The sequence below is a fragment of the Athene noctua genome, chromosome 2, assembly GCF_965140245.1.
Source record: "Athene noctua chromosome 2, bAthNoc1.hap1.1, whole genome shotgun sequence".
Taxonomy (NCBI): Eukaryota; Metazoa; Chordata; class Aves; order Strigiformes; family Strigidae; genus Athene; species Athene noctua.
The window spans coordinates 65,512,948-65,539,580 of NC_134038.1; the positions used below are offsets into that span (position 1 = coordinate 65,512,948).

Here is a 26,633-nt window from a genome sequence, read left to right on the forward strand (position 1 = left end):
CTTTTATATTCAGGCACTCATACTAAGCATAGTTCCATCTGCTAGCTATTTGTAAGCACAGGTTAAGTTTTTCCGATACAGAGTGATCTTTGAAGTGTGTTTCTGTGTGATTTTAAAGGCTAATGGCAGTACATTGAAGCAAATCTATATTAATTTTACATACCAGTTACTGTAATTTCAAAAATCCTAATACTTACCTTCTGCAAAGAAAGAAGTTGTTCCTTGCAGTTTAATCATCTTTTGCAAGGAGTCCTCACCACAGCCTGCTATGAGTTTCTTGTAAATCAGAAAAAAACAAATAATGAAGGGAAAAAACATGCCTACTAAATACTGTTCTTTTGGATAAAATTTGTTCTGCCCTTTCTTTTGGCTCTCTAGTTTACTTTTAGGAAGGTGAAAATTACTTTTAAGTTAGCAGAAGGAAAAACTTGCTTCTGTGGGTTTAGTTTGTACGTTAAGAAAGCCTAAGGTTTTTGACAGGTGATCACTGTTTAATCTTTACTCTGTTTCTGTAAAAAACAGATGGGAAAAATATGTATTTAAAAATGAGAAACATAATGTATTTCTGATTACTTTTATTAGCAGATGATGCAGCTTGAGAGATCTTAATAGTTGTGTTTCAGAAGTTGTTTTGGTTTTTTTTTTTAAAGTGTTGTAGATTTCCAGTTGCAAACTGAAAATTGAGGTAAAGTTTTTAGGTTTCTATTGAGTTCTGTAATATTACACACAAAAGATGTTCTTGTTGTGGACATCTGTGTAAGGATGAATAAATAAAGAATGGATGAGTGAATCTAATATAATGGCTGGGATGCTGGGATTCTGAGAGAGTATTTACATGCTACGTTCAGATATAAACGAGTCATAAATGCTCTGTGATAATTTGTTTATTTTCATAAACATGAATTATTTCTGGATTCAGAGCTTCCTTATCTGAGATACACCTTATTTATCAGTTCAGATTAGAAACATGTTGCATTTGTATTCAAGAAACTACTGTGCATAATGGTACTTTACTGTCCTTTCACCAGTAATACCAATACAACTGAAATATGTGACCCAGGTTAATGAATTGCATAAGCGATCCCGCTCCACTCTCTGTGTTTTAGTAAAAATTATTTTGAAAGGAAAAATGTGGACATTCTGATTTTTAAAAAAAATTTATTATTTGGCAGAATCCTCTCATATTGTTCAGATGAATTATGAAAACAATATTTGACTTAAACTATTTGACTATAAAAAGTTCAAATACATGCATCATTCGTTAAAAATCTTACTATTTGATCTCTGCTTTTCATTGTAAAATAAGCTTCAAAAAATTTTTACTATTTAAAATTATGAAAAGCCTTGTTCTATTAAGTTTTTCTCATAAAGTACTTTTCCTTCCCAAAAAGGTGTTTATTTTGTCTTTGAAACATTTGAATGGAGATCTGTTATGAAGTGATAATTTAAATTTGATATCTACCTTTTGCTAAAACAAAAATGGTCATTATAAATCAAAATGATTAACTATTTTAGAAGGTGACCTGAGCTTAAAGGTCTGTCCCTACAATTGTCTCCAAATTGGGTATTATTTCATTTATTAAAATATCACAGCTGTAGTTGAAACAGATGTTGCTCATCAGAGAGCATATTCTGACAGTCAGACTGATAGATCTGTCCCGAGAGATGAATTGGTTGTAACATCTGTGCTGTTCTGTCTCCTACTCTTCAATCTTCAGTTGATTTTACTGTGAATACTTCAGTAAATTTTGGTAGATATAATTAATATGTAAAAATAAAATATATTACCCAAACTCTGTGCTCTCTCTGCAAGAGTATAAAAAGATTTTAAAAACACATGTAATATTTCAAGTAACTGTGAGGGAAAATGTGCTTTCCTTTAAATGTACATTGACTATCTGTGTTCTTTTAGAGTAGAAAGATGCCTCATTTGAGCAGAAGTTTAATGATTTCCTATGTTATGCATGGACTGTTACTTAGCAGTGCTAGTTTTTATATTGTTATACCAGCCTGTGTTTCAAGGTGGTGGTGTATTTTGCACATCTGCTCCACATTTCTTATTTCTCAGTTGTTCAGAAAAACACCAGGTATTTAAATTTGTGTAATTTCAGTTAGCTTTAAGCAGTACTGACAAGCTGGATTACTGTATAGGGGTAAATACTCGGGCACTACGGGAAATGTGAAATGCTGTAGATACCCTGCTGCCTTGTGGTTTCACCTTCTTTTATCTGAGTTGTTGTAATGGTCTTTTAATATCCCCTAGGTTTTAGTTTTTTCTCTTTTCCAGCATAAAATCAGTTTTTTTTTCCATGTTGCTGTTTTTCAGCAGTCATTTGAGCTAATTAGTTTTATTTGTAGAGAAATTAATTATGGGAGTTTATATCATCTGTTACCGTATCTCTGTGGAGATTGTGATTTGTATTTGAGGAGCAGTGGTGAATGTTTGGGTTGTTAAATTCTTAACCTGTTTTTGTTAGATCTCAGCAAATGCATTTGTGCCCTACTTCATGAGATCTTTCTATTCTAGTTAAGAACGAAAGCCTTGCTGTGTTCAGGAAAAAGCTAAAGTTGCAGAGAGGTAAAAATTCTCTCCAAAATAGTAGTTGTGAAGTCACTGTGTACTTCTAGCAGAATATACAGTGAAAATGTCTTTAGAGAACCTCTAAGAAATAGCTAAAATTCTTCGTGTTTATAGGCTCTTAGAAAAGTGTTCCGTTTACATTATTCTTTGAGTATCATTAAAGAGTTTAACTGTCACAGGTCATACTATACATTGTCATCAAATTTACACTGTATGTGAAAAATGGGGTAAAATCAGCTTCTTCAAAATAATGCTTAATATTAGGATTAAGAGGATTTTATTTAAATTATTATTATTTTTTAAATGACAGGGTATCAAATACCAGATCTTATAACAGAAATATTGACAGAAGTGGGTTTACCTATTCCTGTCCTCACTGTGGAAAGACGTTCCAGAAGCCGAGTCAGTTAACACGACATGTTAGGATACACACAGGTAAGACTGTGGAATTAATTATTTTAGTTTACGTTTGTTTTACAAAAGTTAATCTGTGAAATGATAAATATTTTTCTTCTGGTTGGGACTTGAAATAGTGTTAATACACCTGGGTCATTAGATGCTGTTACCTGTTGGTTTAAAACACCCTTTATGTAATTTCTTCACTTAGGAAATTGATATGCTTCTGAAAACCTTGTTAACTATTTCTAATGATAATCATCTGGAAATTTTAACTACTTTACAGGTTTCATTTGTTACAGAATATCGGTTTTGGTACTTAAAGTTTCAATGGACCCTAAAATTGAAATACCTAGATAAGGGCCAGTCAGGTACTCTAAATAAGGTCTTACATACTCTAGAGAACAGGTTCTAAAATTTACAATCACAAAAAGGGTTGAAACACATGAGAATGAATAATATTATGAACATAGTGGCCTTGCTTTTGTTTTTAGATTGTTATTTTTAAAGTTACTGCCATAGATCTTCTGTACTTACTGTAACTGCCATTTTTCATCATGTTCAAAGTGAACTTGGGAGGTGATAAACCTAGATTATAATTTTGATACTTGAGGTATAGTGAGTGACTGTTCAGTTTTGCAGAATGAGTAGCAGATGGTTTTTGCAAAATTACTGTAATAAACATGTATTTGTTTAATCCTTAGGCAACTGAAATAACTGAAAAAATGCTAAGAATAAAATAATACAAAAGTTTTTGAAGTGTACACAGAACTGTAAGAATAACCAGACAAATATAGCATAATATAGTGTAAGTTTGTCTTTAAACAAAACTTTCATTGAAAGGGCTTCAGTGATGTTCAGTATATATCCATCTTGTGAATAAATTGTTTTGTCTAGTTTTTACCTAATTAAAGTAGTAAATTATTAAAGTGTGCAATGTTGTTTGTATTAGCAGGCTGTTCAGATGGTGACATGACAAGTTGCCACGTACATACTTCGTTTGCCAAGGGAGAAGTAAAAATCCCGCTGCATGACTCTTTCTTAGGAATCTTAAGTTTTATAATTTAATTGTAAAATAGTAACACAAGAGGTCACCCTTGTACCTTTTTTAAAAGTTGCCTCAAAGTAATATACAAAAATAATATTTCTTATTTTAGAATTTTGTATCTATTCGATATATTATTTCAGTTTATTCTTGTCAGAATTAAAGAAACAAGATTATAGTTGGTAGAGTACTCTTTCATAAAGCTTCAGAAAGTTCAAGAGCATTTATAGTTCTTTTGAAGACCTTTGTCTATTGGGAAAAGAGAGACAAAAAAATGTAATCCCAGTCTGCACATGACAGTAGGTCATTTTAAGTTCCAAGTAGCTAGCGAATACTCATTTAATTTGTAAAGCGTTAAATCTGCAGACAATCTATCTGGCATCCAGTTGCTTGAGGGACTGTAAAATAAGTAGGAAAGAAGAACACCAAAGAATTTAGAATACTTAAGTCTTTAATTGTTAAAAGAGCGTGTCTGTGCTACGTGTACAGCATTTGTTAGTGTCTTAATTGCAATAAATTTTTTGTTCATAGCTATTAATTTCAAGCACTTACACCATTTGGGGAAAAAAAAAAAAGACTTGGGAATTGCAATTCCCATATTAATAACTAGGTAATGAACCTCCCATTCCCACTCCCAAATCTGTATTTTATTAAGTTATACTTAAGAAATACAGAAATTCAACATTTCCACACTAGAATTAAGATTTAGTTTTTATAATGTCATTCACTTAAATAGGGAAACTTAACCTGAAGCAATACTTCTGTGTGTCTACTGACAGCTATTAGTGGAAGCTAGGCCTTTACCTATGAAAGCCCAGTATGAATTTTGTCACTGTATTTCAAAAAGACCTGAATCAGTGTTCTGTATTTTAATCTATATAAAAATATACAGTTAAACCCCACAGATCTTAAAACATCTTCAGAAGCCATAAGCAGCAGAGCAGAAAATGTACATTCCTTCAATTGATACTGAGTTATGTGCTTGTAATCTATTTCAGAAAATGGCTGGGTTTTTTTCAAACAATGTGAATTTAATTAAGAATTAATAATTTTAAACTAGATGTAATTACAGCTATATATTTAAAAGTAATACACAAATATTCATTCAAACTGCTTTAGTGTGCATAATATTTAGTGTATTCTATACTTACTGGTGTAGCAGACATAATGTATAGCATGCTGTCATGGTTTAGGCCCAGCTGGCAACTAAGCACCACGTGGCCACTTGCTCACTGCTCCCTGCCCTGGTGGGATAGGGAGAAGAATCGGAAGAAAAAGGTAAAAACTAGTGGGTTGAGATAAGGACAGGTTAATAGGACAACACAAGGAGAGAAGAAATAATAAAACGTGTAAAGCAAGTGATGCACAATGCGATTGCTCACCACCTGGAATTCAGTGCTCAGCCCATTTCAGAGCAGTAATCCCTCCTTGCCCACCTCCCCCCCTGCCCCCCATTTGTATACTGACCATGATGTCATATGTTATGGAATATCCCCTTGGCTAGTTCTTGTTAGCTATCCTGGCTGTGTCCCCTCCCAGCCTCCCATGAAAATTAACTCCATTCCAGCCGAATCCAGGAAATTATCCACCCCTTATTCTGCATTGTCTACATCATGCCCAGATCCTAGACTTCCCAGTGAATCGCCACCACTGTCCCTGTCTTTGATAGATATAGATTTGTATATACACAGATACCACTCCCTTAGTCTGTGGGACATCCCTCTGATGTGTCCATTGAGTTCATCTAATCCCTGACTTTGGGGCTCCATCTGTCATACCAGTCTTTCAGGGCAGGAGAGATGGTGTGTGATGTTGGATTGGTGCATGCTGCATCTGGAGCTTGTGGGTGGGGTGTTTGGTGTGGCCCATGCCCACGATCTGTGGGTTGGAAATGTTGATCTTGCGGAAGTTGCTGGGCATCAGCTGCTGAAGTCAGTTCAAATTCCATCACCGCTGAACTTTGCTTGATTTCATCAAAGTCCATCCTTCATCGATTTGGGTGATTCTCACTGTAATACCATTGATACGGCACACAGCAACTGTAGTGGTGATGACATACAGTGACAGGGCTGTTTTGCAATTAACATCATACAGTTTAATTCACTGGCTGTTTTCATTCAAACTCAAATGCCCTTGAGGTACATATTGAACTTCCCCATCCTCCTGCATCACCCACAAAGTGCACCCAGATCCTTGAGCCAAAATAATCCTATGGACGAGTTTGCCTTTGCCTGAGGCAGGAATAACCGAGACTGTCTCCCCAGCATATTCTTCATGTGCACTGTGGGAACTTTATCCCCTTCTACAGTGCCTGGGAAGTTTTGATTGGGCAGGGCCAGCTCAATTGGTAGATCCTCTAGTGTTAACTAACCAGGTGGCTTTTGCTGAATGTGTATCCCAGTGTTTGGAGGTCCCACCACCGTTGCTCTCGGTGTAGTTTTTAGCAGTCCATTGTATCATTCAGTTTTCCCAGAGGCTGGTGCATGATGAGGGATGTGATATACCCGCTCAGTGCCGTGCCCTTTGGCCCAGGTGTTATGAGGTTGTTTCAGAAATGAGTACTGTTATCTCAGTTCTTTCTAGGGTGCCATGTCACCATAAGACTTGTTTTTCAAGTTCTGGGCAGTGGCATGGGGCACCGGGTATGTCTCCACCCATCTAGTGGTTGCTTCCACCATTGTAAGCACATGGCGTTTGCCTTGGCGGGTTTGTGGGAGTGTGATACAGTCAAGCTGCCAGGCCTCCCCATATTTATATTTCAGCCATTGTCCTCCAGACCAAAGAGACTTTAGCTGCTTGGCTTGCTTGATTCCCGCACAGGTTTTGCATTCATGGACAACCTGTGCAATAGTGTCCATGGTCAAGTCCACCCTCGATCACAAACCCATCTATATGTTGCACCCCTTCCCTGAAGGCCTGAGGTGTCATGGGCCTACTAAGCTATAAATAATTCACCCTTATGGTGTCAGTTGAGATCCACCTGAGTCACTTCAATCTTAGCAGCCTGATCCACCTGCTGGTTGGTTGTTTTGATGTTCTTCAGTGGCCCAACTCTCAGGTACATGGTCATCGATGTGATGTACTCTTATAACCATCGCTAGCTGAGCAGTAGTATCTTGGCACAGTGGGGCAGGGGCAGCCCAGATGGATTTGCCTCTGTGCTGCCAGTTGCTCTGCTTCCATTGCTGCAGCCACCCCCACAGGGCATTTGCCCCTGTCCACGGGTCGGTATAGAGACAGAGCACTGGCCATTTTCATCAGTCAGCAATGTCTAAAGCCCGCTGGATGGCTTTCACTTCTGCAAATTGGCTGGATTCACCTTCTCCTTCAGGGGTTTCTGTGACTTGTCATGTAAGACTCCATACAGCAGCCTTCCACCTCTGATGCTTTCCTACAGTGCAACAGGACCCATCAGTGAACGAGACATATTGTTTTCATTATTTATCTGGCAGTTTACTACACCGTGGGACCTCTTCAGCACATGTCACCTCCTTCTCTGCTCTGGTGATATTCTGAAATCTTTGTCTTCCGGCCAGTCCATGATCACTTCCAAGATTCCTGGGTGACTGGGGTTTCCTATTCAAGCTCACTGTGTGATCAGTGAGACCCACTTACTCCATGCAGCATCAGTTGCATGATGTGTAGAGAAGACCTTCCCTTTGATCATCCATCCCAGCATCTGCAGTCAGGGTGCCAGGAGGATCTGTGCTTCAATACCAACCACTTCCGAAGCAGCTCGAACCCCTTCATATGCTGCCAAGATCTCCTTTTCAGTTGGAGTGTAGCAGTCCTTGATTCCTCTGTATCCCCAACTCCAAAACCCTGAGGGTCAGACTTGGGTCTCCCCTGGTGCTTTCTGTCAGAGACTCCAAGTAGGGCCATTCTCCCTGACTGCAGTGTGGAGCATATTTTTTACATCTTGTCTTGTTCAGACTGGCCCAAGGATGAAAAATCTCTGCGTGAAAAATCTCCTGTTTATTTTGTTCAAAGGCTTGTTGCTCCGGGTCCCATTTATAATCTCAAAAACTTCTTCTGTTGTGTTGCCCCATATGATAATGTCATCAGTGTATTGCAGGTATTCTGGAGCTTCACCCTGTTCCATTGCAGTCTGGATCAGCCCATGGCAAATGGGAGGGCTGTGTTTCCACCCCGGGGCAATTGGATGCTTCTCCAAGTGAAAGCAAACTGTGGCACTCACTCTGCTGCCAAAGGGATTGAGAAAAATGCGTTATCAATATCAGTGGAGGTGTACCACTTGGTTGCCTTTGACTGCAGTTCTTGTTGAAGTTCTAGCATATCTAGTACAGCAGCACTCAGTGGTGATGTGACTTCATTCAGGCCACGGTAGCCTACTGTTGGTCTCCATTCTCCATTAGACTTTTGCATTGGCCATATGGGACTGTCAAAGGATGAGCGAGTTTTGCTGATCACCTCTTGGCTCTCCAGTCAACTAATCAGCTTACGGATGGGAACTGGGGAGTCTCAGCTGGTGCGATATTGCTGCGGGTGCGATATTGCTGCGGGTGCGATATTGCTGCGGGTGCGATATTGCTGCGGGTGCGATATTGCTGCGGGTGCGATATTGCTGCGGGTGCACTGTTGTGGTAGTGATTGGCACCCATTGTTCTTCAACCCTCAGCAGCCCCACAACAGAAGGATCCTCTGAGAGACTGGGCAAGGTGGACAACTGTTTAATTTCCTCTGTCTCCAGGGCAGCTATACCAAAGGCCCACCAATACCCTTTTGGGTGCTTGAAATACCCTCTCCTGAGGTGATCTGTGCCAAGGATGCACGGAGCCTCTGGGCCAGTCACAATGGGGTGCTTTTGCCACTCATTCCCAGTCAGGCTTACTTCTGCCTCCAGTACAGTTAGCTGTTGGGATCCCTCTGTCACTCCAGAAATACAGATGGGTTTGTCCCCTTTATAGCTTGATGGCATTAGGGTGCACTGTGCACCAGTGTCCACCAGAGCCTTATACTCCTGTGGGTCTGACATGCCAGGCTATTGAATCCACACAGTCCAGTAAACCTGGTTGTCCCCTTCCTCCTCTTGGTTGGAGGCAGGGCACCTCTGGTCCTGGTCACAGTATTTGTTGTAAACGTGAATCAGAAGTCCTTTCAAGAGGATCAGAAGTGACATCAGTCCTTCTACTCTGTGTAACTGCCTGCTGGAAACTGGAGCAGCATTTTTCCAGGGAGAACCCCGTTTTGTGATTGTTTTTCCATGCAACTCGAGTACTCGTGCCTCTAGTGTCGAGGAAGGTTTTCCATCCCATATCACAGAATCATCTTGATTGGAAGAGACCTTGAAGATCACCTAGTCTAACCATTAACCTAACACTGACTGTTCTCAACTACACCATATTCCTAAGTGCTTTGTCACGTCTTTTCCATGGTCATGCAAATGAAACCACAGGGCACTCTGTGGTTTTGAGCAGAGGAACTCTTGCTCCTAATAGCTGAGATATGGGCCCGTACAGGTTGAGAGTGGAACTTACTCTCAAATTCTTTGATTTCTCAGGACAGTTTCTTGGCTGGCATGTCTGGCAGTTTCTCCACAGCCAAGATGCAGGCCCACAGGGAAGAAGCAAGACTTCCGTCTTATTCTGGAGTTTACTGGACACTTCATCCACCGTTTGTCCCTTGCCTTCTTTCCAGGACATTATTGCCAACAAGTTGGCGTATGATGGTGGCACACTTCATAGAAAAATCCACCACATGGGTTGTGTGCATTGGATTTCATCTGGATCATTATAGATCAACTTCAGCATGGCTAATTCCTTCAGTGATCCACTTGCCTGGGTGACATTAACATCTCCTTTGAAAGTGGTACCTTTCCTTCGTGTCTGACAGAAGTCACTCCCAGAGGCCGAGGGCTTGTGTCTTTTTTAAGTCAACTTGAGAATGCTCCCTTCCCTAGACAGATATCCCAGCTGCTTGGCTTTCCTACCCTCTGATTCCAAGCTATGGGCCTGGTTATCCCAGCATCAGAGCAGCCAGGTGACAATGGTGGCTGAAAGCCTTTCACATATCTCACGGTTCACTCAGGGATAGGGATCAGGTGATTATCTCAGGTTCTGCCTCTTCCTCCTGTTCTTGTTTGGTTCATTTTCATCCCTCACTGAGCGAGCTGATTTTTTTTTTTTTTTATTTATATATTTCTGCTTCTGTATAGGGGTGACTGATACTGACACAGGTTGTTTCTCTGGTTCAGCTGCTGTGCCTGTTGCCAGCATTTGAGTAGCTGCAGTGTTGTTATGAGAGTTGGAGTAGCCTCAGTGCCTGTTGGTTTGTTTTACCACCCTTCCTCCTGCGGGTGCTGCATCGTACCAAGCAGTGTTTGGTAGATACTGGCCAGGGCCCAGCACAGTGTCGTAAGTTGTGCCTCTTTGGAATAGCTACAGTATTTTCCTTTCAAGGCTTCTATCACTTCATCAGGGTTCTGTAGGTTTTCAGGAGTAAAGTTCCAAACCACTGGAGCTGAGAAGTTCTCTAGATATGGGCCCATATTCTCTTACACATACCATGCCACCCATGACTACCCAGCCTTGGATAGTCATATACCACTCTGGGTGGTATTCTTAAAAAATTTGTGTGTAACCCTAAACCTAGACTTGAAACATATTCAGGAGACATAGCACTAAGAGCATGCTGTCTTAAACATCCCAAGGATATTCAGAATTCTCAAAAGCTGCTGTAATTAGCCTGAAGGAGAAAGGAAAGGTGAAAGAGCAGGAAAAAGTATTCCCTTCATCTTCCCCATAGACTGGGTGTGATTACTAACAAATTCTGAGAGAAGGCACCTGAGGTATGGGATTGACAATAGTGCCACATACAAATACCAGCATCACCTCATGACCAATGCTGTAATCATATTGTAAGTCAACATTACCCAGTACAACAAAATGAGAGTCTCTCCCGGAGGGGATAAATATCACTACAGGGAATACATAGTATGTATAAGAATTTAAAAAACACCACCATGTGAACAAACATTGTGACCAATAACTATTGAACTAATGTAAGAAATGTGTATAACAAATTTATTTTAACACGCTCTGGTAAGATCTGTTGTTATCTCAACCCTTTGGACCCCGTGTTGGGTGCCAAAAAGGACTGTTGTGGTTTAGACCCAGCCAGCAACTAAGCACAATGCAGCCACTCACTCCTCACCCGTGGTGGAATGGGGAGGAAAATCAGAAGAGAAAGGTAAAAACTCACAGGAGTCCTTATCATTAAGATAAGGACAGTTTAATAGTACGACATAAGGAGAGAGGAAATACTGCCTTTACTAATAAAAGAATATATAAAGCAAGTGATGCACAATGTAATTGCTCACCACCCAGAACCTGACACTCAGCCTGTTTCCATGCCACAATCCCAGCTCCCCCTGTTTATATACTGAACATGAGATCATATGGTATCCCCTTGGCTAGTTCAGGTCAGCCATCCTGGCTGTGTCCCCTCCCAGCCTGTTGTGAAAATTCACTCTATCCCAGGCAAACCCAGGACATATGCTCATAGTGGTTTTGCTATAGAAATGTGCAAAAGTAGTGTGTTAAATGTTTTCAAGGTCCTGGAGTTATCACAGCTAAACTATTTCACTACAGGAAAAAAAAAGGATAATACTGAGTTGTTCATCAAGATTTCCACTAGTCAGTTAAGACACATGGTTGTAAGAAACTGAACTTTGTTCTTAGTATCTGTGTGTTTAGAATATGTAGCTTTGTAATATGTTTATGTAGTTGTGTTGTGTTTTGTCACTTACAGTTTCTACAGTTTTTCATGCTTCATCTGTTAATGGACAAATAAGTACATTTTAAGTACGCACAGCACTGAGAACACCAAAATTGGGAAATAAAGACAGAGCATTCCTGTGACAGTATTGCCTACTTATTCTTTAATGTTCAGTAGTAACATGAGTAATCAAGGTTTAAAAGTTATTTTTTGAGCAGGGCAGTGCAATGTCTCATGTAATAAAAACATTATTTTATTGCACTTTTTCAATAGGTGGTAGTAAAGAATGTATGTCTGTTAATACTCATTGGGGAGCAGGAGCCATAGCCATCTTCTGCAGTGTTGCTGTAAGACTTTATGATTTTAGATAAATAAAAGATTAAATATTTGACTGTTAGTTATTTATTACTGTCCATTCTACCCTCTGCTCCGCTGTTTGTTTCTGTGCAGGTATATGCATTTTATAGAATTTGCTGTAAAACAGTGATGTATGTGGTTTTGGTTTTTCTTTTCCACTTTTTCTTTTCTTCGTGTGGTTTTACGTAGGAACTTCTAGGATCTTCCAAACCACAAGTTGAGGGACACTGTTCTAAATAATTGTTTCATACAGGTTTCATCTATTTTACCCATATTAACTGATAATCATCAGCTAGGTCATAAAACTTTTTCACAAAGCTACATCTTCATCAAAGTAGATGCTGAGATTTGTGGTTCAGATAAACAATTTAATTGTCAAAATGCCTAATAACGTGTGTGTCTCTGTGTGTGTACAGATACCTACATGCAATAGTTTATTTTAGCTGATAAGATTTTTCGTTTAGATACAGGAAGCTGGCAGTGTTTATTTAAAGCCCCTTTCCCCCCACATCCTCCTTTTTTCCTTCAGGTGAAAGACCTTTCAAATGCAGTGAATGTGGAAAAGCCTTTAACCAGAAGGGGGCATTGCAGACCCATATGATCAAGCACACTGGTGAAAAACCCCATGCTTGTGCCTTTTGTCCTGCAGCCTTTTCTCAGAAAGGCAATCTTCAGTCACACATACAGAGAGTTCATTCAGAGGTAAATACAATTATTCATAAAGTGGTTGGTGCTAATATACTGCTTATTTCATTTTCAGTATTTAAATTTTCCTGTTTGCTATTCCTATGCTCTCTGGTGCTTTCTGTAGCCAATATAGATTTACTGCTGTAGTATAGATTCTAATTTGTTGGTTTTTATCTGCAAGCTTTGCTAAAATAGCTTATTCTGAATAAGTGTATACTTAGGATAAGTAGCAAAACCTTAATTTACCATTGTCTTTTCAGTACATTGATAGATTAATAAATTATTAGTGATTTTAGGTATCTAAAGATGTACCTATGTCAGTCTCGGGAGAATAAGGGCTAGAATCAGATGAAAGTAAGCCAAAATCAGCAAAGCAGAAAATGGTGAAAAATTTCAAGGCCAAACAGCAATCCACTAACTCCATCATAGAGCATACTTGCAATTTGTCCTTGAAGTATGTATCATACAGCCTTTTTCAGAGGTTTTGCAGTTACAGGTAGAAGAAAATGAGAAAATAAGATAAAAAACATTGCTGTCTCAGACATCTTTATCCCGATTTTTCCTTCTCCTTTGTGACAGACAATTTTTAAGATTCAAAAGGTACTGCTATGATAATGTAATATAATCTTCTGAGCAACATTGGCTATGCAACTTTGTTCAGTAATTTCCTTGCTGACTTCAGTGATTTGTGGTTGGAAATACCCATAGAAAAGAGACCTAGTTTTGATTTGGAAGGTATGAAGTGATAGAGGCAGCTTTTTTTTTCCCTGCATGCAGAATATCGTCTCTGCTCTCACTTTCTCCTAACTGTCTGAAATTTGTTTTCCTGTTTTCCATTTTTGTGTTACAATGATAGATGTTATTGGATTTTTTTTTTTAACTAAGGACCCTTTTAGTGCATTGGTTTCTTACTTTTAGGAAACATCTTAGTATATGAATATGTCTTAGTGGTTTGTATTATGTTTAATTATATTAAGTCATATGTTTCATACAACTTTGTGTGACTAGTCTTTCCTTACTGTTCACAGCTCCCTATATATGATAGATTTTGTTACATAAAAAAATGTACCAACGTTAATGTCATCATTTATGTTGATTTTTTTCAATATTACAAGGTCATTGGGGATCAAGCCAAAAATACTTGTCACTTTTTTCTGTTACTCTGTTTTTCTGTAAGTTATATAAATTTTCTGTAAGTTTAAATAAATGCTACCTTTTGATCACATCTTATAATGTGTTTCATGATCCTGAGCTTACATTTTAGTGATTGCTTTGGATCATTTGTGTGTTTTTTTTTCTTGCTGTCATTATGTTTCCTTCAAGACTGAATGCAGAACTCTGTTAACTCTTCATTTTAACATGAGACAGTCACAAAATAGCATTACAGGTGATAATGAAACATACTGATTCTCACTTCGTATATCACTATTTAGTCGTACCAGTATTTTATCAGTTGATACCTCTTTCTGAATGTTTTGTTAACAGTTTAAGCTAATGTCAGAAGATACAAAATTCCATACTATATTGCAAGCAGCGCAGCATGTTTGCTCTTGAAGACTTTGTTGTTCCCTATATATATTGAAAGTACTGCACTGGATGTTACTGCTATGTGATAGACTGGAGAGGAGGGGGAAGTGAGAATGGTTGGAATCCACAAATTTAGCTACTGTAATTACCTCAGTCCCTTGCCATGAAAGTCCCCAATAAGTTGCTACTGATCACTTTATCATCTTGTGTGTTCAAATTCAGTTCAAACTATGTATTAAACTTCCCTGCCTTTCACCATGTTGGTTTTTTTGGTGTGTTTTGTTTTGTTTGTTTGTTTGTTTTTTCATCCAGTCCCTATGGCTTTTGGGACAGTCTATTGCCTTCATTCTACTTCTACCTGAAAAATGGTTTTTATTTTTTCTTGGAAATTTCTAAAAGATATTTTTTCAAAAGTAAACAGAAGAAAGCCAAAATTCGAAGATAAATTATTTGCTTTTTTTTTTCTTATTATTTCCAAACTTCCATTTGTGTTATGTATGATTTTACGTCTTCAGGCACATCTACATAAGAGATAAAGTTACAATTCTGTTTTGTTTCTAAGTGTGTAATGTTAGGACATTTTAAGAAGGGAAAAGTCCGAGGCCTTGTTTGCCAGATGACATTTGTTTTGCTTTCTGGTGCTTCCCAATGTTGAGAAGTGATAATAGGAGTTGACAGTCATGCACGTAGATTACAGTTGATGTGATATCTGAGAGATTCCAGATTCCATAACTGGATATCAGTAACTTGGAAAAATAAACCATTTTAGCTCTCATAATCCCATAGCATATTTGTTATGTGGATAAATAATGAAAACCACTATTTGGTAGAAGTAGCGAAAATTTACTTAATTTCTTTGTTTTACTGAAGGTCAAGAATGGCCCTACGTACAACTGTACAGAATGTAGCTGTGTCTTCAAAAGCTTGGGTAGTTTAAATACACATATCAGCAAGATGCACATGGGTGGTCCACAGAATTCTGCGAGTGCTTCAGCAGATGTATCTCATGTTACGGCGGTAAGCTATGCTTGGTATATTGTGAAAATGCCTCTAAGAGTTTAATTAGGTCTGTATTTTAATTCCAGTAATCCTTCGGATAGGTTAGAACTAAAAGACTTGTAGCTGTCTTTTGTGATTTTAAGATTTTGCATCATTTCTGGAATTGATTTGCATGATTGAATATTGACAGAATGTAAATTGGTCAAGTATATGCAAAAAAGGACTTACAATTTGAGGGTTTGGTTGAAAATATGACAATTTAATTCTTTAACTAAGTAAAATATAATTCTGGTCCTTAGAGGTTGTGTGGGGACGAGAGGTTTCCTCCCAGATAACATAAAAATAATTGTGGAGTTTTTTTGGAACAATGACATTTAGAACTATTCAAATTATATATTAGTTTAAACTCATTTTCAGAAATTAATTGTTTTTATAATTCTAGTCCATATAAACACATAGTGAATTATTCTTCTGAGTATTTCTGATAACTTATTTTAAATGTTAGCTTCTTATTTGACATTTCATAAGGGAAAAATCTTTGCTTTATTGGAAGCACTGAATGCTTTTCTTTACCAAGATACAAGAAAGAGCTAAAATTCAGAAAATGCTTCTGGTTTGATAAAACTATTTTATTTTTTGAGCCAGTGCAAATTTAACATATCATAGTACTTTTTTTTTTTTTTAATTTGAATAGAACTACCTTTACTCCACTTTGTTTTGCACAATTTCCAACTATTATGCTTTAGTGTTCAATGAATGACAAATAATACCAGACTTTGAAGAGGAGGGTTAAAATTTAAAGTATGAACTCCATTATGCAGGTGTATCTTTCTGAGAACAAGTGTCTAGCAGTGTTGTTTGGAGAACTTTTCTTTTTGATTTCATAGGGTTTTTTGAATGGTAGATACTATTTGTGTCTTCAGCTTAATAAAAAAGACTAATGTGTCCTATTTGCTTGCATGTACATAAAATCTCTGTATATTTTTGTACATTTCTACATTCACAAGCCTAATCTTAAAAGCAGGGTGGAAGAGAATTCTTTCATACTACCTCATGTTTGCTTTCCCTGGCCAGCTCTATTTTTCTTGTTTTGGTTTGCTTGAGTATTTTGCATTTGCAGCTCATATTGATGTTATAGCAGTGTGTCGTTATCTTTGCTGCATGCATACTTCTCTGCATGAATAAAAAAGTGCAAAAGAATACCTCTATACAATAGTATAAGCAAAATGGGAGAAAAAAAGTTCTTTCTGAAAACAGAAACCAAGAAGTTTAACAAGGAAGAACAAATGTAACTGATACGTCAGTTGCATATTAAAAGTGCTGCGCTTTTTATTTTTTATTTTATATCTGAAACTACAGATATTTAATGATTGGTATTTTTTTATAGCTGTAGGAAGATGGTACATTCTTCGATTAGCACTAGCATTCTTAGATTAGAACTGACTTCTTCATTCTGTGCAAAACTTGCAGAGCTGCTTTAACAACAAATATCCAGTATAATAGTTCTGTTCTGAGGTTTGAGATTAGTGTCTGTCATTCCTTGTTGTGTACCTGGGAATAAACAATGATTATGTCCTTAATAAATATGCTTTCTAAAAGTTGAAGTTTCCTGAAGTGCTGTGCTACTGAAGAATGGATTCTTGTGTGATATATGAGTAAATCTTGTAAAATATACTTACTGTAAGGCTGTTATTTGTCTTTTGCTGCATCAGTGCTTATAGCTAAGGTCTTGGTTTCTATAACTTGTATTTATATAATGTATATAAACTATGAAGCAATGTTAGTGATTCTGTGTACATTTGCATCTCTCCCATAGTCTCATTTTTTCTTGTCTCCATACTGTGGGAAAATGAACTCTGCTATTTTTCTGTGTGTTATTAGCTGCATTTTTCTTCTTCTTGTATAGAGGCTTAAAATATTTATTTTCATTTCTTTGCAGGACTCTGTCACCCAGCCTTTAACAACATCCCCTGCTAATCTTTTGCAACCGGTTGATAACAAATGGAAGAATGTAAGTATAGAATTCTTGTCATATTTTTGTGTCAAGATTAAAAATGGGAGAAACATTACAGAATTTTGTAAACTTTCATTTAACTGGTGAAAAAGGATATGCAACATTCTTCTATGATAAGTTGATCAGAAGGCAAGCTTCGTGGTGAATGCAGCTGGTTATTTAGGAATGGAACAGGTCTTGAATGGATTATATTCTCTCATTTGTTATTACACTTATGATTTTGCATATAATTCTGTTCTTTAAAATGGAGGCAAATACTCTCCTCTATAAAAAAGACCAAAGGAGAGTAAGAACTCTTAAATATACTGGATTATTCTGCCCCTCCAACTTTACTTCTCAGGGACACCATGGTTTGGGTGGAGAGAGCTGTGTTCATGCTGGTTGAGTTAGTTGGAACTGAGGCAGCAACGGAGCCATGAGACTCAGGAGGAGCTTGTGGAGCTGGGAAAGGGTGATGCAGGGCTGGCTTTGTGGAACCGGGTAGCAAGCAGTCTTGATGTACAGAAGAGCAGCACAAAAGGATTCCAGCCAGTGAGTCAGCTTCATTTGGGGCCCAACTTAAATGCCTCTATGCAGATACGCATAACATCAGGAATAAACAAGAGGAGCTAGAGATATGCATGTGCCTGCAGGGCTGTGATCTTATTGGCATCATGGACACATGGTGGTTTGAGTCCTGTGACTGGAGTGTTGGAATGGAAGGAGACAGGCTCTTTAGGAAGGACAGGCAGGGGAGACAAGGAGGAGGTGTCACCCTCTATGTCAGTGACCAGCTGGAGTGCATGGAGCTCCACCTGGGGATGGATGAGGAGCTGACCAAGAGCTTATGGATCAGGATTAAAGGGAGGGCAGGGACAGGAGATGTTATAGTGGAGGTCTGCTACAGGTCACCTGACCAGGAAGCAGATAAGGCCCTCTATGGACAGATAGGACCAGCCTCATGTTCACAAGCCCTGGTCCTCATGGGAGACCTCAACTACTGATATCTGTTGGAGGGACAACACTGCATCACATAGGCAATCCAGGAGTTCCTGGAATGCATTGATGATAACTTCCTCCTCCAAGTAATAGCCATGAGGAGAGGTGCTATGCTGGACCTTGTTCTCACCAACAAGGAGGGGCTGGTGGGGAGTGTGAAGCTCAAGGGTAACTTGGTTGCACTGACCATGAAATAGTGGAGTCCAGGATCATTAGAGTGGTGAGGAGGGCACACAGCAAGCTCGCTACACTGATCTTCAGAAGAGCAGACTTTGACCTCTTCAGGGATCTACTTGGCAGAGTAGAATGGGATAAAGCCCTGAAGGGAATAGGGGCCCAAGAAAGTGGGTTAATATTCAAAGGGTCACATCATCCAAGCTCAGGCGTGATGCATCCCAACAAAGAGGAAATCAGGTAAGGAACTCCAGGAGGCCTGCCTGGCTGAACAAGGAGCACCTGGACCAGCCCAAACACAAAAAGAAAGCCTACAGAGGGTGGAAGCAAGGGCAGGTAGCTTGGGAGGGATACAGAGAAATGGTCTGAGCAGCCAGGGATCAGGTTAGAAAGGCCAAAGCCGTGACAGAATTAATTCTGGCCAGGGATGTCAAGGACAACCAGAAAAGCTTTTATAGGTACATAGGTGACAAAAGGAAAACTAAGGAAAAAGCAGACTGTCTCTGGAAGGAAACAGGAGACCTGGTTACCCAGGATATAGTAAGACTGAGGTACTCAACAGCTTGTGCTCCTTCCACATCACCCAAGACACAGAAGGCAAAGCCAGGGCCTGGGAGAATGAAGAACTGCCCACCATAGAAGAAGATCAGGTTCGAGACCATCTAAGGAACCTGAAGGTGCACAAGTGCATGGGACCTGATGAGATGCATGGGCATGCCCTGAGGGAACGGGTGAATAAAGTGGCTAAGCCACTATCCATCGTATTTGAGAAACCATAGCAGTCCAGTGAAGTTCTCCTGACTGGAAAAGGAGAAACATAACCCTCTTTTTAAAAAAAGGGAAGACCTGGGCAACTGTAGGCCAGTTAGTTTCACCTTTGTGCCTGGCAAGATCAGGTAGCGATTGCTCTTGGAAACTGCTAGGGCACATGAAAAACAAGGAGGTGATTGCTGACAGCCAGCATGGCTTCACTAAAGGCAAATTGTGCCTGATAAATTTGGTAGCCTTCTATGACGGGGTTACAGAGTTGGTGGATAAGAGAAAAGCAACTGACATCACTGTGTGGACTTGGGCAAAGCATTTGACACTGTTGCACACGACATCCTTGTCTCTAAGCTAGAGAGACATGGATTTGACAGGTGGACCACTTGGTGGATAAGGGATTGGCTGGGTGGTCACAAAGAGTTGTGGTCAACAGCTCGATGTCCAAGTGGAGAGCACTGATGAATGGTGTTTCTTAGGGGTCGGTGTTGGGAGCAGTGCTGTTTAACATCTTTCTTTGGTGACATGGACAATGGGATTGAGTGAGGACCCTCAGCAAGTTTGTGAACATCACCAAGCTGTGTGGTGCTGTTGACATGCTGGAGGAAAGGGATGGCCATCCAGAGGGACCTGGACAGATTTGAGAGGTGCGCCGGTGCAAATCTCATGAAATTCAAAAAGGCCAAGGGCAAGGTCCTGCACATGGGACAGGGCAATCCCAAATCCAAGATGGGTCATGACTGGATTAAGAGCAGCCCCATGGAGAAGGACTTGGGAGTAGTAGTGGATGGAAAACTGAATATGAGCCGGCAATGTGCACTCAACCCAGAAAGCCAACTGTATCCTGCTGGACTGTATCAAAAGAAGTGGGGCCAGGAGGTCTAGGGAGGTGATTTTTCCCCTCTCTGCTGCTTTCATGAGGCCCCACTTGCAGTGCTGTGTCCAGTTCTGGGGCCGCCAATGTAAGAAAGACACGGACCTGCTCAAGTGGGTCCAGAGGAGGCCACAGAGATGATCAGTGTGCTACAGCACCTTCCTTATGAGGACAGGCTGAGAGAGTTGAGGTTGTTCGGCCTGGAGAAGAGAAGGCTCCTGGGAGACCTTATAGCGGCCTTCCAGTGCTTAAAGGGGGCCTACAGGGAAGGTGGGGAGGGACTCTTTATCAGGGAGTATAATGATAGGACAAGGGGTAATGGTTTTAAACTGTAAGAGGGTAGATTTAGATAAGACATAAGGAAGAAATTCTTTCCTGTGAGGGTGGTGAGGCACTGGCACAGGTTGGCTAGAGAGGTTGTGGCTCCCCCCTCCCTGGCAGTGTTCAAGGCCAGGCTGGACGGGGCTTTGAGCAACCTGGTCTAGTGGAAGGTGTCCCTGCCCATGGCAGGGGGGTGGAACTAGATGGTCTTTAAGATCCCTTCCAACGCAAATCATTTTATGATTCTACAATGCAAAATATCAGGCTTTCCCCCAGTGAGAAGTGTCATTTGGGAGCAATGGATCCTATTGCCCCATCTTCCCAGAATTGCCTGGTACTCTTGCCTAGCAACTGAGATAACCAGTAAAGTTTCATCCTTACTCCTAGCATCTTCAAAACTGTTTCTTCTCCAGAGAAATACTTCGTGACTGCTGGGCCACTAAGCATTTTTAAGTGTGAACCTTTACAAAGTCAACTTCAGCTTACATGTGGTGGATCTAGGAAACCAAGCAAGGAGAAGCCTGACTTTACTAGTTTAGCAGTTAGAGCAGAAACCTCAATTCTTCTGCTTGCTAGGGTACCTTCTATTTTTACTGCAGCAACTATATACTCTTAACACGTATGGGAATCTTGTGGGAAAGGAATATGTGGCATCACCTTAGAATTAATACAGACAGACCTCAATGCTAAGGTGAATCAGCAGCAGTTTTGTTACATGTTTTCAGATACTCCTCTGTTGATGTGCTACGTGCTTGTTTCTGTGCCTGCAGATGCACAGCCTGATTGTTTATGGGCATTGTTGTTCATTTGTTGAACTAGGATATATGTTCAGATTCCTCCATGGGACTGCACCATGTATCACACATGGTTTCAAGAAAATGTATAGGTACTTTTATTTAATATTTGCTTTTTGGGTAAGTAGAACTAATTGCATCCTTAACGAATCTTCATTAAGGTATGAAAAGGTAATAAAAAGCAGAGATATGTTTTTGTATTTTCAAGTAGAATGACTGAAATTCATGTGAGGAGTCATTAATGATTTTTTTAAAACTTTCTGAGAGAACTTGTAAAAGAGGTGCACAAGGAATCACCACTGTTACTGTGTTTCTGATAGAGTCCCTTGGAAATTCATTCTTGACCTTATATTACTTAACATTTTATCAGTGACCTGGAAGAAAATATAAAATCATCACTGATCAAGATGATACAAAGATTGAGATAATTTATGAAGAGGACAAATCACTGATACAGAGTGATCTGGATTTCTTGGTGAGCTGGGTGCACTAAGCAACATATGTTCTGACATGGCCAAGAATAATATCACATATAGCAAAAGTAGGCCATATTCACAGGATAGGAGTTTTCAAGGATTTTAAATTCCCCTTATAAATAGGGGTGGAAGAGGTAATAATTGATGTATCAGCTAAAAGTTAGGTTTTCTTTGCCTGGAAAGATTAGTTTTGGTCTTTTTATTTAGAGAAGAAACTTCACATAGAAATCAAGAGCTTTGTTTATTGGTTGTCTGTTTATAGTGTTCAGTATTTATGAACTGTATTCAAAGATACAGGAGGAATCAGAGCCAGTAGAATTCTTAAAGTATGATACGATGTATTTTTTTATTGAAAACATTCAAGGTTTATTATATATATTTTGCCCATCAGATAAAATATTTAAGGATGTCATGATCTGCTGTTTTGAAGAAAAGGGAAAAATATGTAATCTCTTTTAACAGAGAAGAGAAAGTTTTGAGGGTTGCAGCTAAACAAATTCACACTTTGAAATAACGTATGGAATTTTAGCGTGGGTAATTTACTGTTGGAAGAAGTTCTTGAAGATGGATAGCAACAGAAAAAGTTACCACAATAAATTAAAGAACTTATATAATTTCTGTACAGTTACTTTACTTGAAGAAGTAATTCACTCAGAGCAGTCACATGGTCTGTGTTACGCAGCAGATCAGACAGACTAAGGGTGATCACAAGGTCCACTATTATAATTGAACAAATATGGAATTACAAAGTAATAATAAAACACTTCATTCTCTATGCTATTTTTAAAATCTGGTTTTGAAGTGAGACCCTCAAAGAGACCTCTGAAACTTTTTATAATAAGGGTATCTTAATGGTAACAAACTTTATATGTGTGCATATATATATATATATATTATTATTCAGAAAAGATGGCCTCCATGAGACTCTATTTAGACTGCTGTATAATACGTGAACACACTAGCAAGTTACATGTAGTAATTTTCACGTCAAAGGTGATGTTGAGCAGTTCCGTCAATAACAATTTTTTTTTCCCCTTGCTAAAGCCTGGAAGAATTTTACAGACTTTTTAGTGTAGGCTTTCCTGCTCTACTAAAGTGCTTCTCTGCATTCTGTTGCAAGAAAATTAATGGTCTCCATCCATAAAGAGCTATTACACTTTTTAGTGAAATGGTTTGCTTCAGTTCCTGTTTATTGCAATGATAATGGCATATAGCATCTTTTATTTTGTAAAATACATATTGAAATGTTTATAGCACTTTTGCTAAATTGGAATCTGAAGAGATTGAGTCTTTTCCATCTGTCCCACTGTTGAGGTGAAAAACGACAAAGTAATAATGGTTAAATCAGCAAAAGAGCAAATGCTGTTCTTGCATGCATGCAAGAGAAATGAGGTAAGGGTTTGTTTCATATCGTCTCTTCATCAAATTCACAGGATATAACTCGAGTCAAGCTAAATTTTCTTAATATATTTCTTCCTAACCATCCTTAAATCTGGTGACAGTGTCATTTTAATTGTCCAGTGTAATGTGTCAGTATGAAGAAAATCTCAAGAGTTTTCAGATTGGAAGAAATATTACACACGTGGAGCCTAGGATTATTCTTTGCTAAAAATCATCTGAAAGAAGATAACGTTTCATGTATATGTGTTTATATGTATGTGTGTGTGTGCATTTGCAAGTGATTATTTTTAGAGAGTATGACTGAATATTAGAAGCAAATATCCAGTGTATTCTAATAAACAGAATTATGGGGATAGCCATTATATAAATATATATTTCTCTTTTCTGCAATAAAATAAATGATTCAAAGCAGTTGCTTCAGTAATAGTATACTTATGGAGTCTATTTGTTATAATGAAGAGAACTTTATAAATAAAGGAGAACAGAAGGAGTCTTTATTTCTGATTTTAAAAAGAAATACCAAGGCTTTTTATCACTTTTTTTCTTCATATTTGTTACTAACGTTGCCTAAGATACAATTATCAAATCAAAGATTAAGAAATTTGATTTTTAGACTTTAAAATTTTTTAGTATTTTGACACAGCTCTATGTATATTTGAATTTTTAGACTATAAAGAGCTTTTTCTAAAGATAAGAGATTTAGAAGATTGAAAGATGAAGGGAAAAGGTAGTTTGGTTGTTCTGAAAGGCTTTGATGTCACAGCACAAAATATTTTCATACAAAACAATCTCAACTAACAGAAGTTTATTTTTCCAAAGGACTTGCTTTAGTTAAATGTGACCTTTAAAAAGATAACAATGTCATTGCTGTTTGTTTGTTTTGGAATTGTTTTTCACCTGGCCTTTACATGTGGAATTCAGTAAGTGATCCCTGTGTTTTGTAAACTGGTTGAAGGTTTAGTAGTTACGATAAACTTAATTCAAGCTGTAAGTTTACAGTTACGCAACTTGGGAAGAACTTCAGGAAAGGCATATACAGAAGCAATTCTTCAGTGGACTGAGAAGACCTTGAATGACAGCTCTGTATAATCCTTTATCTTATACAGGTGGATATCCTTGTAGTGAACAGTTAACAGACATTTCAGATAACGGAGCCAGCCAGATCGGTTGATATATACTTTTCATCTTGCTTTACATATGTACCGCTGTATATTTCAGGCCACACATTTTCGGTCTCCGCTTCTTCAACAGACAGAAAACCAGGTGTCTTCTGCTACTGCTCATCAGGGTCAGCAGGCTGTAACTGATGTCATCCAGCAGCTCCTTGAGTTATCAGAACCAGGGCCTGTAGAAAATAACCAGCCTCAACAACCTGGTCAACAACTCAACATTGCAGTGGGAATCAATAGAGATATTTTGCAGGTAAGAGCTGTGTGTGACAACAGCTTTACATTTCAGTGGTTCTTTCTTGTTTTTATTTTAGTGAAATTTGTTCTCAGTATTTTCAATGACAGCATTCCTTCTGCATTTCTAAATGATTTATTAGTCAAGAAAGGTTTATAAGGATCTACTGAATGAACGTGGAACTGTGGAACACACCAGGATAGCTTTTTGTATAGTTTTATAATACAGAAGCAACATTATAGATATTGATTACATGACCTAGAAGGAGGCCATGTCTGCAGACCCATACATGGGACATTTTATTGATCCCTTCGGCTTTTTTTTTTCTGTTGCCTGAAAGCAGCTTGTGGCACTTCCTTAAGTTATGCTGTGCTTAAAACATGATGACATTTAAGAGGCGTTCTAATTAATAAGAGCTATTTGAATACTTCCTATTGGTGCAAAGAAAATTCCGTCCTGGGTTAGACCAATGTTTTGTCTAAACCATTATTCTGTCCTTGATACTGGCAGTAGGAGATGCTATGTAACAGAAGAGATGCAGGCAGTGATTCAACTGTCTGTGCTTGTTCTGCAGCCTTCACCGCATAAGGGAACAGGGCAGAGAATATACTTTTTTAGTATTGGTGGTAGCCTGATAATCTTTAAGCTATTTTTTCTTCTCTAGTCTTTTAAGTACTGTATAAATTTATTTTTGGAAGACCTGAATGTTACATGTAGCAACGTGCTGGTTTACCTGTTACTTGTTCTGAGTTTTCTAATGTTGGGAATGCAATGCTATTAAAAAAAAAAAATTTAAAAAAATCCATTTTTGACGTTGGTTCTTTAGTCATTGTATGAGCATCACTAGCCATATTGTTGTACAAAATAAATATAAAACAAAGTTTTCTTCCAAACCGTAGAATATCTGCACACTCTTACTTAATCTGTGTTTAAGGTCTTTGATCCAAAGCCTTTTCAGGCACAATAGTATCCATAAAAGTGCCTACACTTCAGTCCCTTCCAGGTGTACATAAAAATGAGTGCATAGCCTTTGCCTCGGTCCGATGATTACCAGCAGTTTGTTAAGAGAGGCTTTTGAGCTTTTCCAAGCCTGCCTTTGGCTAGCATTCTTCCTTTTTCTTTAAATCATCTATGGCTTCTCCACAAGCCTGTGGGCTTCAAATTTGTTCTTTTATGGGGAACTATGCTCTCATGTAGTAGGCATAAGAGATAGCTATATATTCCTGGCAAATGCTTGATTCTGTAGAAACATTTGGCAGTTTTCAAAAAGGCAGTTGTTGGCACATGTATTAGTGCAGGAAATTCAACTTAAAATCTCACAGACAATCAGAAGGCAGTGTTGTGTGAGAATGTTTTTGCAAGTTTGAAATGCAGCAGAAATTCTGGGAGGATCAGACATTTAATTCCTTTAATTATATTTGCATTATATCTTCACAGTAGTTCTTGAGAAAAGTTTGAGCAACTGTGGAATGTTTCCTTCTTAATCTGGAAGTTTTTGTTCCCTTTTAGCAAGCTTTAGAGAATAGTGGATTGTCTTCGATTCCCGTCTCTGCACATACTACTGACTGCAGCCAGACTAAGACTCCTGGGGCCCAGGATCAGAACCCAGATGTCCAGAATCTCTCAAATCATCAGGCTGACTCTAATAATGCAGAACAAAACAAGGAGCAAGAGAGTACAGATAAACTGGATAAAAAAGAAAAAAAGGTTATTAAGAAAAAATCACCGTTTTTACCTGGTAATGTTGCCACTGCTTGTTACTTTTTGTGCTGTAAGGACTGCAGTCTTTGTGGGTGTGTTGATGGCTTTATAAAGGGATTTTCCAAAATATTGTGGATCAGTTACTGTCTTCATCTACTTTATCTAAAACACAGTATGTATATAAGTTATGATAGTAGCATTTATAATTTTTGTTATACTGATACCAAAATGTGTCAGAGTGGCATTAAGTGAAGTTACACTGTTAAATCTTCTGGATATAGATTGGTGAAGTTTTTAGAGGAGGACAAAAAAAAAAAAAAAAAAAAAAAATTCCCTCTTTTTCTCATCATCCTTCTCTGAGGAGGATTGGAATTTCATGGTGTGTCCTGGAGCAGAAGGTTCTTG

At 38.5% G+C, this 26,633-nt stretch overlaps 1 protein-coding gene across 6 annotated transcripts in view; it reads left to right on the top strand.

Moving 5' to 3' along the window:
* ZNF236 (zinc finger protein 236) overlaps positions 1-26,633 on the top strand; it is a 91,452-nt gene that overhangs the window by 17,844 nt on the left and 46,975 nt on the right. For 5 of the 6 annotated variants that reach the window (XM_074899320.1, XM_074899321.1, XM_074899325.1 and 2 more), the window contains 6 exons: positions 2,892-3,016; positions 12,646-12,818; positions 15,201-15,347; positions 17,269-17,340; positions 24,342-24,545; positions 26,037-26,265. In XM_074899320.1, coding sequence (XP_074755421.1) covers positions 2,892-3,016; positions 12,646-12,818; positions 15,201-15,347; positions 17,269-17,340; positions 24,342-24,545; positions 26,037-26,265 — 950 coding nt within the window. The remainder of the gene's footprint in view (positions 1-2,891; positions 3,017-12,645; positions 12,819-15,200; positions 15,348-17,268; positions 17,341-24,341; positions 24,546-26,036; positions 26,266-26,633) is intronic. The other variant, XM_074899322.1, reaches the window with a different exon arrangement.